This window comes from Geotrypetes seraphini, chromosome 10 (genome assembly GCF_902459505.1).
Source record: "Geotrypetes seraphini chromosome 10, aGeoSer1.1, whole genome shotgun sequence".
NCBI lineage: Eukaryota > Metazoa > Chordata > Amphibia > Gymnophiona > Dermophiidae > Geotrypetes > Geotrypetes seraphini.
Window position 1 is genome coordinate 125,654,492 of NC_047093.1, and position 12,856 is coordinate 125,667,347.

Here is a 12,856-nt window from a genome sequence, read left to right on the forward strand (position 1 = left end):
AGAGACATATGATCAAGAAACTGTTATAGCCATTGTGACATCACTGATGAGGCTGGCTCTTATTGGTGGAATGAGGCATTATGACATCACTATCTCAGCTCTGCTTCCCAAAGACAAACAGGATGTCATGGTTATAGTTTAGCCAGTGGTCTCCAACTCAAAGCCTATGCAGGGCCAAATTTTGGATTTGTCGGTACTTGGAGGGCCTCAGAAAAAAATAATTAATGTCTTATGAAAGAAATGAGGTAAAACTCTTTCTAGTTTATAAATCTTCCTTTTGGCTAAGTCTTAATAATAATATTATCATTTATAGCCAGAGACATATGATCAAGAAACTGTTATCATTCCATTGTGACATCACTGATGAGGCTGGCTCTTATTGGTGGAATGAGGCATGATGACATCACTATCTCAGCTCTGCTTCCCAAAGACAAACAGGATGTCATGGTTATAGTTTAGCCAGTGGTCTCCAACTCAAAGCCTTTGCAGGGCCAAATTTTGGATTTGTCGGTACTTGGAGGGCCTCAGAAAAAATAGTTAATGTCTTATGAAAGAAATGAGGTAAAACTCTTTCTAGTTTATAAATCTTCCTTTTGGCTAAGTCTTAATAATAATATTGTCATTTATAGCTAAAGAGACATATGATCAAGAAACTGTTATCATTCCATTGTGACATCACTGATGAGGCTGGCTCTTATTGGTGGAATGAGGCATTATGACATCACAATCTCAGTTCTGCTTCCCAAAGACAAACAGGATGTCATGGTTATAGTTTAGCCAGTGGTCTCCAACTCAAAGCCTTTGCAGGGCCACATTCTTGTTTTGTAGGTCCTTGGAGGGCCACAGAAAAAAATAGTTAATGTCTTATTAAAGAAATGACAATTTTATAAATCTTTCCTTTTGGCTAAGTCTTAATAATAATATTGTCATTTATAGCTAAAGAGACATATGATCAAGAAACTGTTATAGCCATTGTGACATCACTGATGAGGCTGGCTCTTATTGGTGGAATGAGGCATTATGACATCACTATCTCAGCTCTGCTTCCCAAAGACAAACAGGATGTCATGGTTATAGTTTAGCCAGTGGTCTCCAACTCAAAGCCTTTGCAGGGCCACATTCTTGTTTTGTAGGTCCTTGGAGGGCCACAGAAAAAAATAGTTAATGTCTTATTAAAGAAATGACAATTTTATAAATCTTTCCTTTTGGCTAAGTCTTAATAATAATATTGTCATTTATAGCTAAAGAGACATATGATCAAGAAACTGTTATAGCCATTGTGACATCACTGATGAGGCTGGCTCTTATTGGTGGAATGAGGCATTATGACATCACTATCTCAGCTCTGCTTCCCAAAGACAAACAGGATGTCATGGTTATAGTTTAGCCAGTGGTCTCCAACTCAAAGCCTTTGCAGGGCCAAATTTTGGATTTGTCGGTACTTGGAGGGCCTCAGAAAAAAATAATTAATGTCTTATGAAAGAAATGAGGTAAAACTCTTTCTAGTTTATAAATCTTCCTTTTGGCTAAGTCTTAATAATAATATTATCATTTATAGCCAGAGACATATGATCAAGAAACTGTTATCATTCCATTGTGACATCACTGATGAGGCTGGCTCTTATTGGTGGAATGAGGCATGATGACATCACTATCTCAGCTCTGCTTCCCAAAGACAAACAGGATGTCATGGTTATACTTTAGCCAGTGGTCTCCAACTCAAAGCCTTTGCAGGGCCACATTCTTGTTTTGTAGGTCCTTGGAGGGCCACAGAAAAAAATAGTTAATGTCTTATTAAAGAAATGACAATTTTATAAATCTTTCCTTTTGGCTAAGTCTTAATAATAATATTGTCATTTATAGCTAAAGAGACATATGATCAAGAAACTGTTATAGCCATTGTGACATCACTGATGAGGCTGGCTCTTATTGGTGGAATGAGGCATTATGACATCACTATCTCAGCTCTGCTTCCCAAAGACAAACAGGATGTCATGGTTATAGTTTAGCCAGTGGTCTCCAACTCAAAGCCTTTGCAGGGCCACATTCTTGTTTTGTAGGTCCTTGGAGGGCCACAGAAAAAAATAGTTAATGTCTTATTAAAGAAATGACAATTTTATAAATCTTTCCTTTTGGCTAAGTCTTAATAATAATATTGTCATTTATAGCTAAAGAGACATATGATCAAGAAACTGTTATAGCCATTGTGACATCACTGATGAGGCTGGCTCTTATTGGTGGAATGAGGCATTATGACATCACTATCTCAGCTCTGCTTCCCAAAGACAAACAGGATGTCATGGTTATAGTTTAGCCAGTGGTCTCCAACTCAAAGCCTTTGCAGGGCCAAATTTTGGATTTGTCGGTACTTGGAGGGCCTCAGAAAAAAATAATTAATGTCTTATGAAAGAAATGAGGTAAAACTCTTTCTAGTTTATAAATCTTCCTTTTGGCTAAGTCTTAATAATAATATTATCATTTATAGCCAGAGACATATGATCAAGAAACTGTTATCATTCCATTGTGACATCACTGATGAGGCTGGCTCTTATTGGTGGAATGAGGCATGATGACATCACTATCTCAGCTCTGCTTCCCAAAGACAAACAGGATGTCATGGTTATACTTTAGCCAGTGGTCTCCAACTCAAAGCCTTTGCAGGGCCACATTCTTGTTTTGTAGGTCCTTGGAGGGCCACAGAAAAAAATAGTTAATGTCTTATTAAAGAAATGACAATTTTATAAATCTTTCCTTTTGGCTAAGTCTTAATAATAATATTGTCATTTATAGCTAAAGAGACATATGATCAAGAAACTGTTATAGCCATTGTGACATCACTGATGAGGCTGGCTCTTATTGGTGGAATGAGGCATTATGACATCACTATCTCAGCTCTGCTTCCCAAAGACAAACAGGATGTCATGGTTATAGTTTAGCCAGTGGTCTCCAACTCAAAGCCTTTGCAGGGCCAAATTTTGGATTTGTCGGTACTTGGAGGGCCTCAGAAAAAATAGTTAATGTCTTATGAAAGAAATGAGGTAAAACTCTTTCTAGTTTATAAATCTTCCTTTTGGCTAAGTCTTAATAATAATATTGTCATTTATAGCTAAAGAGACATATGATCAAGAAACTGTTATCATTCCATTGTGACATCACTGATGAGGCTGGCTCTTATTGGTGGAATGAGGCATTATGACATCACAATCTCAGTTCTGCTTCCCAAAGACAAACAGGATGTCATGGTTATACTTTAGCCAGTGGTCTCCAACTCAAAGCCTTTGCAGGGCCACATTCTTGTTTTGTAGGTCCTTGGAGGGCCACAGAAAAAAATAGTTAATGTCTTATTAAAGAAATGACAATTTTATAAATCTTTCCTTTTGGCTAAGTCTTAATAATAATATTGTCATTTATAGCTAAAGAGACATATGATCAAGAAACTGTTATAGCCATTGTGACATCACTGATGAGGCTGGCTCTTATTGGTGGAATGAGGCATTATGACATCACTATCTCAGCTCTGCTTCCCAAAGACAAACAGGATGTCATGGTTATAGTTTAGCCAGTGGTCTCCAACTCAAAGCCTTTGCAGGGCCAAATTTTGGATTTGTCGGTACTTGGAGGGCCTCAGAAAAAATAGTTAATGTCTTATGAAAGAAATGACAATTTTGCATGAGGTAAAACTCTTTATAGTTTATAAATCTTCCTTTTGGCTAAGTCTTAATAATAATATTGTCATTTATAGCTAAAGAGACATGATCAAGAAATTGTTTTATTTTACTTTTGTGATTATGATAGACATACTGAGGGCCTCAAAACAGTACCTGGCGGGCCGCATGTGGCCCCCGGGCCGCGAGTTTGAGACCACTGCTGTAGACTGATACTTCCAAACTTTCACCATTTTCTTTTAAGTCATATTCTGGTTCATGTTCAAGTTACTGACCACTGTGAAATACGCATAATGCGGCTTGTGAGTAACCATGTAGGCAGCTTTTTGTCACTGCCCGTGCCGCAAAATTGCAGACCATTACTCCTGAGCTGCTTCTTAAAGGGGCCTAGTGAAGTCCAGCAGAAGCAATCCCCTGCCCTGACACTAGGTTCAAAATGGCATCAGCAAAGCCTAGCGGTAGTTCCCCAGAACGACCACTAGGGATCACATTTCCACACAAAGGCTTTGTGAAAGGCATATTTTCTCCACTCCCTTGAACAAGACGAAAAATTTTAAGATCAAATTTACAATTCACTTATCAGAATAAATCGTTGATTTTGAAGGAAGAGGCTGTGGAATGCCTTGCTTCTGTCGTTGCGACAATTGAATTTACTTTGGCATTTCAGAAAGGGGGTAAAATCTGTGTTTGAGCGCTTCTTTTGTGCAAGCCATGTGACAGTTTGAGGATGTGCGGTTCTTTTTTTTTTATGCTGGGTTTTTTCTTGTTAAGATGTATTTGTTTGTATTTTTTGTGCGATTCTGTATGCAATTATTGTTCCCCGCCTAGATTTTGGGATAGGCGGGTTATAAATAATTTTAAATTAATAAATAAAAAGTAAATTAATGGCTACTCACGCATATCCCCAAATGCTCCTTTGGTGACATTGACTGCCCTTAATACTGTCACGGTAAATTTGTGTGAATACTGGTGTTCTACCTGAAAAGGAAAAAAAATATATATTCATTACAGAAAGGAAACAATCCTCAGAAAAGAGAAGTTTCTTAAAATACTGTACAGTTTTTTCCTGAGGCAAAATGTAACAAACGAACCACTGTGAACATATTTTTGTGGCAAATGGCCCCTTTGCTTTTCCACAAAATCATCCAAAAAGCTTTCTTCACCATGCGAAACTTAAGAAAAATAAGAAAATTCTTTAACAAAGATCAATACAGAAACATTGTCCAATCCCTTGTGCTTAGTACTGTAGACTACTGCAACAGCCTCTACCTACCATGCCCAAACAACATGATAAAACAACTACAGACCGTTCAGAACACAGCCCTCAGACTCATCTACTCGCTTAGCAAATTTGACCACATCACCAATGCATACTTAGACTCTCACTGGCTACCGATAAAAGCAAGAACCCAATTCAAATTCTACTGTCTACTATTCAAAGTAACCCATGGAGATGCACCAAGTTACCTTAACAACCGTCTATACCGCAACCTCACACACAGAACAAGGATAACTCAAAACCTATTCATACACCCACCTCTCAATGGTGCTCGACACAAGAAACTTTACGACAACCTTCTGGCGACACAGGCAGCGAAAATTGACCCTACCGTCTCCAAACTGCTGACCAAAACAACAGACATTAAAGTGTTCCGAAAAGAAATCAGAACTCTTCTATGCAAAAAACACCTCCCATCATTCTAACCTCCATCCTACTCGCACATGCATATTCCTTCATGAATACCACCCCTATAGTATCTCCTAGCCAATTCTTCAAACCATATCCCCAATATATATTCAGAAACCTAAATAGGCAACCTCCATCTGTAACCAGAATATTTCTTCCCTCAACGTTATGTAATAATCTTCTATAATCTGAATGTGTTGTTATTCTTACTTGATATGTAAACTTGATATGTACTTGATATGTAAACTTCCTGGAAATGTCCAAATTTCTTCTAATTTTGTAATCCGCTTAGAACCGCAAGGCACAGGCGGAATAGAAATCACTAATGTAATGTAATGTAATGGTTAAACTATGCAAAATTGTTTTTATTACAATAAGTCACACCTATAAGGGATGCAATATTTTGCACTTTCTAAGCTAAAGTTGTACAGTTAGCTTACTGCTTACTAAAAACAAATCTACATGACTCATTGGTGAAAATGTATTAAAAAGTCCGCTGAAGATTCTTGCTCATGATATGTGTGAGACTGTACCACAAAGAGGAAATTCTTTTTTTCATAAGGTTTTGCTCACAAATGTGAAACTACAATCTAAGAAAGTGGGGGAAAGGACTGTCCATATCAACCTGAGATAAAAGTGACTTTATTGAATACAAATCATCTATTGAAACATAGAATATATATGATAATCAGTCTTTCCTTGATGACTGGATTTAAGTAACTCGTTTTTATCTCAGGTTGATGCGTACAGTCCTTCCCCTGCTTTTTCCTTTGCTATATGTTCGCTTTGGTTTTTGGATTGTAAACTGCAATCTAAGTCACACCATTAGAAAATACATTACATGAGGGTTGGAAGTCGGGGAGAGACCAATACCATATGTGCGATCCCACAAGGATGCAAGTAGCTGCTATAACATGCAAGTGGAAGGGAGTTTGGGTGATAAAAAAAGAACCCAAAAGGGTTCCTACATAGAGAACAAGAACAAACCAAAAGTAGGGGTCTGACACATTGTTTTCCAACCAACAGAAGCAATATAGAGAAAACAAATGTATTGGCTTGACATGATGCTATGCTTTGGCAGTAACCCAACTGCCTCAGGAATAGTGATGCCCGATTCAAAGAAAAAAATTTCGATTCGATTTGGACCATTGAATTGATTTTTCAATTCAATTTATTTCACTTTTCCTGACCCATTGGGCATTTTTTTTTTAATGGCCTGGCGGGTTTATTTTGTAGCCTCTTCATAAACCCCTCTTTATCTTCTCCAACCCCACGCTGGATTTTTTTTTTGTTTGTTTCTCTGTTAAGTCCTAGTTCACGCTCGCTGTCTAACAGCAGCTCTGACAGGATATACATTTCGAATCTAAAATTATTTTTCTACCTTTTGTTGCCTGGTCATTTCATTTTCAAATTGTGTTAGGCCCAGGCTCTTGTTTCTGGCTATCTTCTGTTAATTTGCTCCCTGAGGTCTCCTGCCCATTTGATGTTTTCTTCTTTCTCCATGCGCACCACCCATCTTCCATCTTTGTACCTTCCCTTCCACTGCCATATCCAATATTTCTGTCTACCATCTCTCCCTCTCTCTCTCCCTGCCTTGTGCCCTGAGTAAACTTCTATTCCACTCCATGCAGCATCTCTATCTTCCTCCACTCCATTATCATGTGCAACATTTCCTTCTCTCCCATGCACCATCTCTCCCTACCCTGTACCCTATGTCCAACATTTATCCCTCCCTTCCACCATATGCAGGGTTTCTCCCTCTCACCCCTTTCTGCCTCTTTGATGCATCTCTCCCTTCCTCTCCTCCACATCATGTCCAACAATTCTTCTCTCTCCCACCATGTGCAGCAGCTTTCCATCCTTCCCATCCCCCTGTGTAGCAGCTTTCCATCCCTCCCTCCCTCACATCCCCCTGGTACAGTAGCTTTCCTTCCCTCCCTCACATCCCCCTATGCAGCAGCTTTCCCTCCCTCCCTCACATCCCCTGTGCAGAACCTCCCTAACGACCCCCTCCACTGTGAGATCTGACATATAGGCCTCCCAAAGCAGCAGTGGCAATGGCCATCAGGAAGAGGCAGAACTCAGAACAAGCTGCATCTGGCCTGCCCCAACATAGCAGAGGGAAGGCCCCAGTGGGGCAAGCCAGGAACAGCCTGTTCCGAGCACTGCCTCTTCCCGCTGGCCACTGCCACCACTGCTGCTACTTTAGGAGACCCAGAGGACTCGCTGAAATGAAGAATCCAATTTTTTTTAGAAAGCGAATCGATTCGAATTGGGTTTTCAGGATTTCTCCAATGAATATGCACAAGATCCATTTGCATGCACTGCTTTCATTGTATGCTATTAGATCTCATGCATATTCATTGGGGAAATCCTGAAAACCCGACTGGATTGCAGCCCTTGAGGAGGGACTTTGACACCCCTGCTGTAGGGTAGAGATCTGCATGGGAAAGGGGATCGTGGGAATCCCGTGGGTCCCATGGGAGTCCGACGGGAATCCCCCCTAACCCACGGGACTCCCACGGGGACCCCCCTCTGGGCCCACAGGATTCCCGAGGGGACCCCCCTCTAGTCAACGGGACTCCCACGGGGATGGAAGGCTTTGGAAGCAGGGTTCGTCCATATAATATAATGGACACGTCAGCCTTAGTTAAAGAGGGGGTTTATAAGTTAATTACCTGAACAGAAAACAAAAAAAGGGTTCCAAAGAGATTCCACAAGGAAAACAGCAGCGTAAACACAAAAGAAACTGTGGAATTTATGATCCTGTCAAACAGCAGCGCAAACACAAAAGAAACTGTGGAATTTATGATCCTGTCAGAAGGAATTGCTGATTTTTATGGGGACGGGCGGGTATGGAGGTAATTCCTTGCGGGGACGGGTGGGGACGGAGAGGATCCTGGCGGGGATGGGTGGGGACGGAGAAGATCCTGGTGGGGACGGGTGGGGACGGTGAGGATCCTGGTGGGGATGGAGAGGATCCTTGTGGGGACGGAGAGGAACCTGGCGGCAACGGGTAGGGACAGAGAGGATCCTGGCAGGGATGGGATTTATGTCCCCGCGCAACTCTCTACTGTAGGGTGATGCTTTCTGATAGTACTGAATAAAGAACACTTTGGCTTTACCTTGCCATTCTAAATGTTGCAGAATCTTCGAAAAACTACCACACACAAAGAGCAGAAAATGTTTACCAACTGATTAATATGATTGACCAAGTGCCTTCTGCCGCTTCCAGATAATAAGCCAGGCATGCTTGCTACCTCCAGTGTTTAACTTAGATTCTGTAGAACTCAAACTGGAATGCTACCCTTTTAATCCGTTTTTATTAGTACCAGTACAGAAAAATTGTTTTATAAGCTGTTAGCGATTAAGAGTCCCTCAAGTTGTTCAAAATTAGCTGCATTGCTAAAAGATGAAAAAATGCATTTCTACGAGATGAAGAAATCTGGCCAACTCCCATTTTAAAGATGCATTCATCCTTGTCGGAGTAGTTACTGGAGCCTAAAGTGAAAATCCTTTGATCAAATGCCAGATTGATCTGCAAAATTTCAAACTGACAGTAGTGATAGATTCTCTGAAAGGATCTTCCTCTAGTGCTTGCACTCATGCAGAACATCCATAAATCAAATTGTATAAACGAACGCTGGTTCCTGGATATCGTGCAGTTAATTCTGATTGATAGCAAATGGCACACTGAATTATATTTATTTTTTCCACTTACAGTGTATGTCAGAACTCAAAATTAACGGTAAATATAAAACTGCCCTACATTTACCCTACAGAGCAGATATTTACCACATGGTAAATGCATCAGTCGATAGCACGGAAAGTATATCTGTGCTATCTTCCGATTTAATTACCCCAGGCCACTGTGGAGAAATATAGAACATGATCCCCTGCAAATTTCAAAAAACCACAAATATGGTTTTAGGTAGGGGAGACAGGAGAGGGCAGCTGGAGCGCCAGCGAGTGAAGGAAATCACTCGCTGTATGCTCCGAACGCCTCTTCCTGTACTAAAGTCAGGCCTCACCAATCAGAGCATACAGTGAGTGATTTCCTTCACTCGCCGGTACTCCAGATGCCCTCTCCTGCCTCTCCTTTGCGGTTGGAAAATACCGCGAATGACCGGGAACGGGAACCGCCTACCGCAAATGACCGGGGGAACACTGTATAGCAGCGGTCTCAAACACGCGGCCCATGGGCCGCATGTGGCTCTCCAGGTTTTATTTGCGGCCCGCGGTCTGGAGGCCATCATTCTCTTTCTTTTGGAGCAGCAGCCGGTTCGTTCGCTCAAAGCCGCAGGTTGGCGGCTCCTTGCGCTATCCATTCCTGCATCGGAAGCCTCTCTGATGTCACAACATCAGAGAGGCTTCAGACACAGGCGCGGATCTCGCAATGAGCCGCCACCCGCGGCTTTGAACAAACGAGCCGGCCAGACACGCTGCTGCTCCAGTGGCGTACCAAGGGGGAGGCGGTCCACTGTTCTCTTCCCTGCAGGGCCGACCAACTCTGGCGGCCCGACATCAATTCTGATGTTGAGAGGACGTTCTGGCTAGCCAATTGCTGCCTGGCTGCCCGGAACGTCCTTTCCGACGTTAGAATTTACATCGGGCAGCGAGAGTTGGTCAGCCCCGTGCAGAAGAGAAGCATGGAGATGGCCTGTTCCCGATAGCGGCAGCAGCAGCAGCCTATTCCGCAGCGGCGGTGGCATGGGGGAGGGCAGGAAGGAAGGAAGAAAGAAAGAAAGAAGGTGGGGTGGGGACAGGGAGCCAGAAAAAAAAGCAAAAAATGAGGGCACGGAGGAAGGAAGAAAGGAGTGGGGACAGGGAACCAGAAACAAAGCAAAAAATGGGGCATGGAATCAGAGAAAGACAGAAAAAGTTGGAGGAGGGAATGAGGTCTGGAGGAGAGGAAGCATACAGGAGGCTGAAAGAAGGGAAGAAGTATTGGATGCACAGTCAGAAGAATAAAGTGCAACCAGAGACTGATGAAATTACCAAACAAAAGTAGGAAAATGATTTTATTTTCAATTTAGTGATTGAAATGTGCCAGTTTTGAGAAAGAAAAGATATTGAACTTTAAATGTGAGGGCCGCAGAAAAAAATAGTTAATGTCTTATTAAAGAAATGACAATTTTGCAAGAGGTAAAACTCTTTATAGTTTATATATTTTTCCTTTTAACTGTTAAAGGAAAGTTTTATAAACTATAAAGAGTTTTACCTCATGCAAAATTGTCATTTCTTTAATAAGGCATTAACTATTTTTTCTGCGGCCCTCCAAGTACCTACAAATCCAAAATGTGGCCCCGCAAAGGGTTTGAGTTTGAGACCACTGCTGTATAGGATAGCAAATAAAAACCAAGAGCCAAAGACAGAACAACATACCTCCACAACTCACTCGATGGGAAAAAAAAAACCCCCAAAAAAACCACCACAGTGGAGATGACTAAAAGTTCATAAATTGTTTCTTGGGATCTTCATTGATCCGAAACTGGCAGTGTTTGGTCTACAAAGCTACTTCATGGGACTTGTCAAGGCTTGTCTGAATAAAAAGTATCTGGCAGTCAGATCTTCGAAACAGATCCCAAAAGTAGAATCAAAGGGCCAGATTCTGTATAGGACCAAGGCCACTTCCGGGCAAAGCCAGGCCTACGCCCAGCCTTGGGTGAGTTTTAAGAGTCCCTAGGCATCTCCCTGCACCCACAACAAGTGCCTACAATGTAGGTGGCCTGCCTCAGGTTTTTGCTTTTGTAAACGTACGTCCCGATTGGCTGCCAGACAGTGGTAGGACACCCACCACGGCCTACAATCTGGCCACCCGTTTATAGAATTAGCTCCTAACTGCTTAATGCACTTTTGTTAAAAAGACCCTAAATGAGCCCACAAACTTTTCGCTCTTCATTTGTATAACTGACCTGAAGGAGAGCAAATAGTACATATACAGTGATACCTTGGAATCCGAACTTAATCTGTTCCAGAACCCCGTTCCAAAGCGTTCGAGTTCCAAGACAATTTTCCCCATTGAAAATAATAGAAACTGGATTAATCCGTTCCTGGGTCCCACAAACTCAAATTTTAACAGGAAACACACTGGATTTTAAGGTAAAATATTAACAAATATTCCAAAGCAGCATTCAGATTCTGGGGCACAAACACACACATACAATATGCAGGGCGCTCGGATTCCAAAGCCGAGTTCAGATTCTGAGGCAAAATTTACTACAAAAAAAAGGTTCAGATTCCAAGTCGTTCGAGCTCTGGGGCATTCGGATTCCGAGGTACCACTGTATTTGAAAATGACAAAAACATAAAAGATTTTCTTCTCTACTTTAAACATATTCTCTGGAACATAAGAAGTTGCCCCCGCTGAGTCAGACCAGAGGTCCATCTTGCTCAGCGGTCCGCTCCCGCGGCGGCCCATCAGGCCTAGTGCCTGAACAGTGGTCCCTGATTAATTTTGTAACTTACCTCTAATCCCATCCCTATAATCTACCTCTACTCTTATCTGTACTCCTCAATCCCTTTGTCTTCCAAGTACCTATCCAAAGCTTCTTTGAACCCCTGTAGCGTTGGATAGGTACTTGGAAGACAAAGGGATTGAGGGGTACAGATAAGAGTAGAGGTAGATTATAGGGATGGGATTAGAGGTAAGTTACAAAATTAATCAGGGACCACTGTTCAGGCACTAGGCCTGATGGGCCGCCGCGGGAGCGGACCGCTGACCAAGATGGACCTCTGGTCTGACTCAGCGGGGGCAACTTCTTATGTTCCAGAGAATATGTTTAATGTAGAGAAGAAAATCTTTTATGTTTTTGTCATTTTCAAATACAGTGGCTTCCTTGTAATAATTTAAGCTGCATTACGTGGTGCAATTTTCTCACAAGTAAATTTTAAAAGTATTAAGAATATTCATGAATTAGCACATATTCAGTTCATTAGCATGCTTTAAAATTTCATTTATGCAAAAACAATTTAGCATGCTGTAATATATAAATTAATTCACTTATAATTGAGCTGCACATTTTAAAACATTTCAAAGAAAACAATTTTGTGGAATGAGCAAAAGAAATTAATGAAACTAGGGGGCAAAGCCACATTTTTTTGAGAACTAAATTATTCATACTAGAACACAATTTTTTTAAACTGGATTTTACTTACTATAATATATTGGTAAGGATCTATTGAAGCCATTTTTCCTTTGAGGAAGGACCCCTTTCAAAGCAAAGGCAACAAGGCCCCAGTTCCGTCTGATTTCACACTTTTCACATCTATTGGAGGCTTTTGGAATAAGGCAATTCATCCAATCCTGTGAAGAAATATGCACCAGTATTTAAAAATTATGCCGATTTCCTTCTAAATTCTCATGCGAGAGATTGCTTATTCATTTTGACTTACTGAAATGCAAGTGTCCAGCTGGGAAGACATAGGGATATGCATTCATTTGAAACAACACATCCCATGTTATTTCATGACGGGGAAAAAAATCATAAACGTAGGAGATTTT

At 41.2% G+C, this 12,856-nt stretch overlaps 1 protein-coding gene across 3 annotated transcripts in view; it reads right to left on the reverse strand.

The window, feature by feature from the left end:
- The window catches only part of PLA2G4A (phospholipase A2 group IVA), a 120,378-nt gene that overhangs the window by 83,825 nt on the left and 23,697 nt on the right, over positions 1-12,856 (reverse strand). For 2 of the 3 annotated variants that reach the window (XM_033960800.1, XM_033960799.1), the window contains exons 2-3: positions 12,511-12,658; positions 4,562-4,643 (exon numbers count right to left, since the gene is read on the reverse strand). In XM_033960800.1, coding sequence (XP_033816691.1) covers positions 4,562-4,643; positions 12,511-12,543 — 115 coding nt within the window. In that variant the 5' untranslated portion in view covers positions 12,544-12,658. Of the gene's footprint in view, positions 1-4,561; positions 4,644-12,510; positions 12,659-12,856 lie in introns of those variants that run through there. The other variant, XM_033960801.1, reaches the window with a different exon arrangement.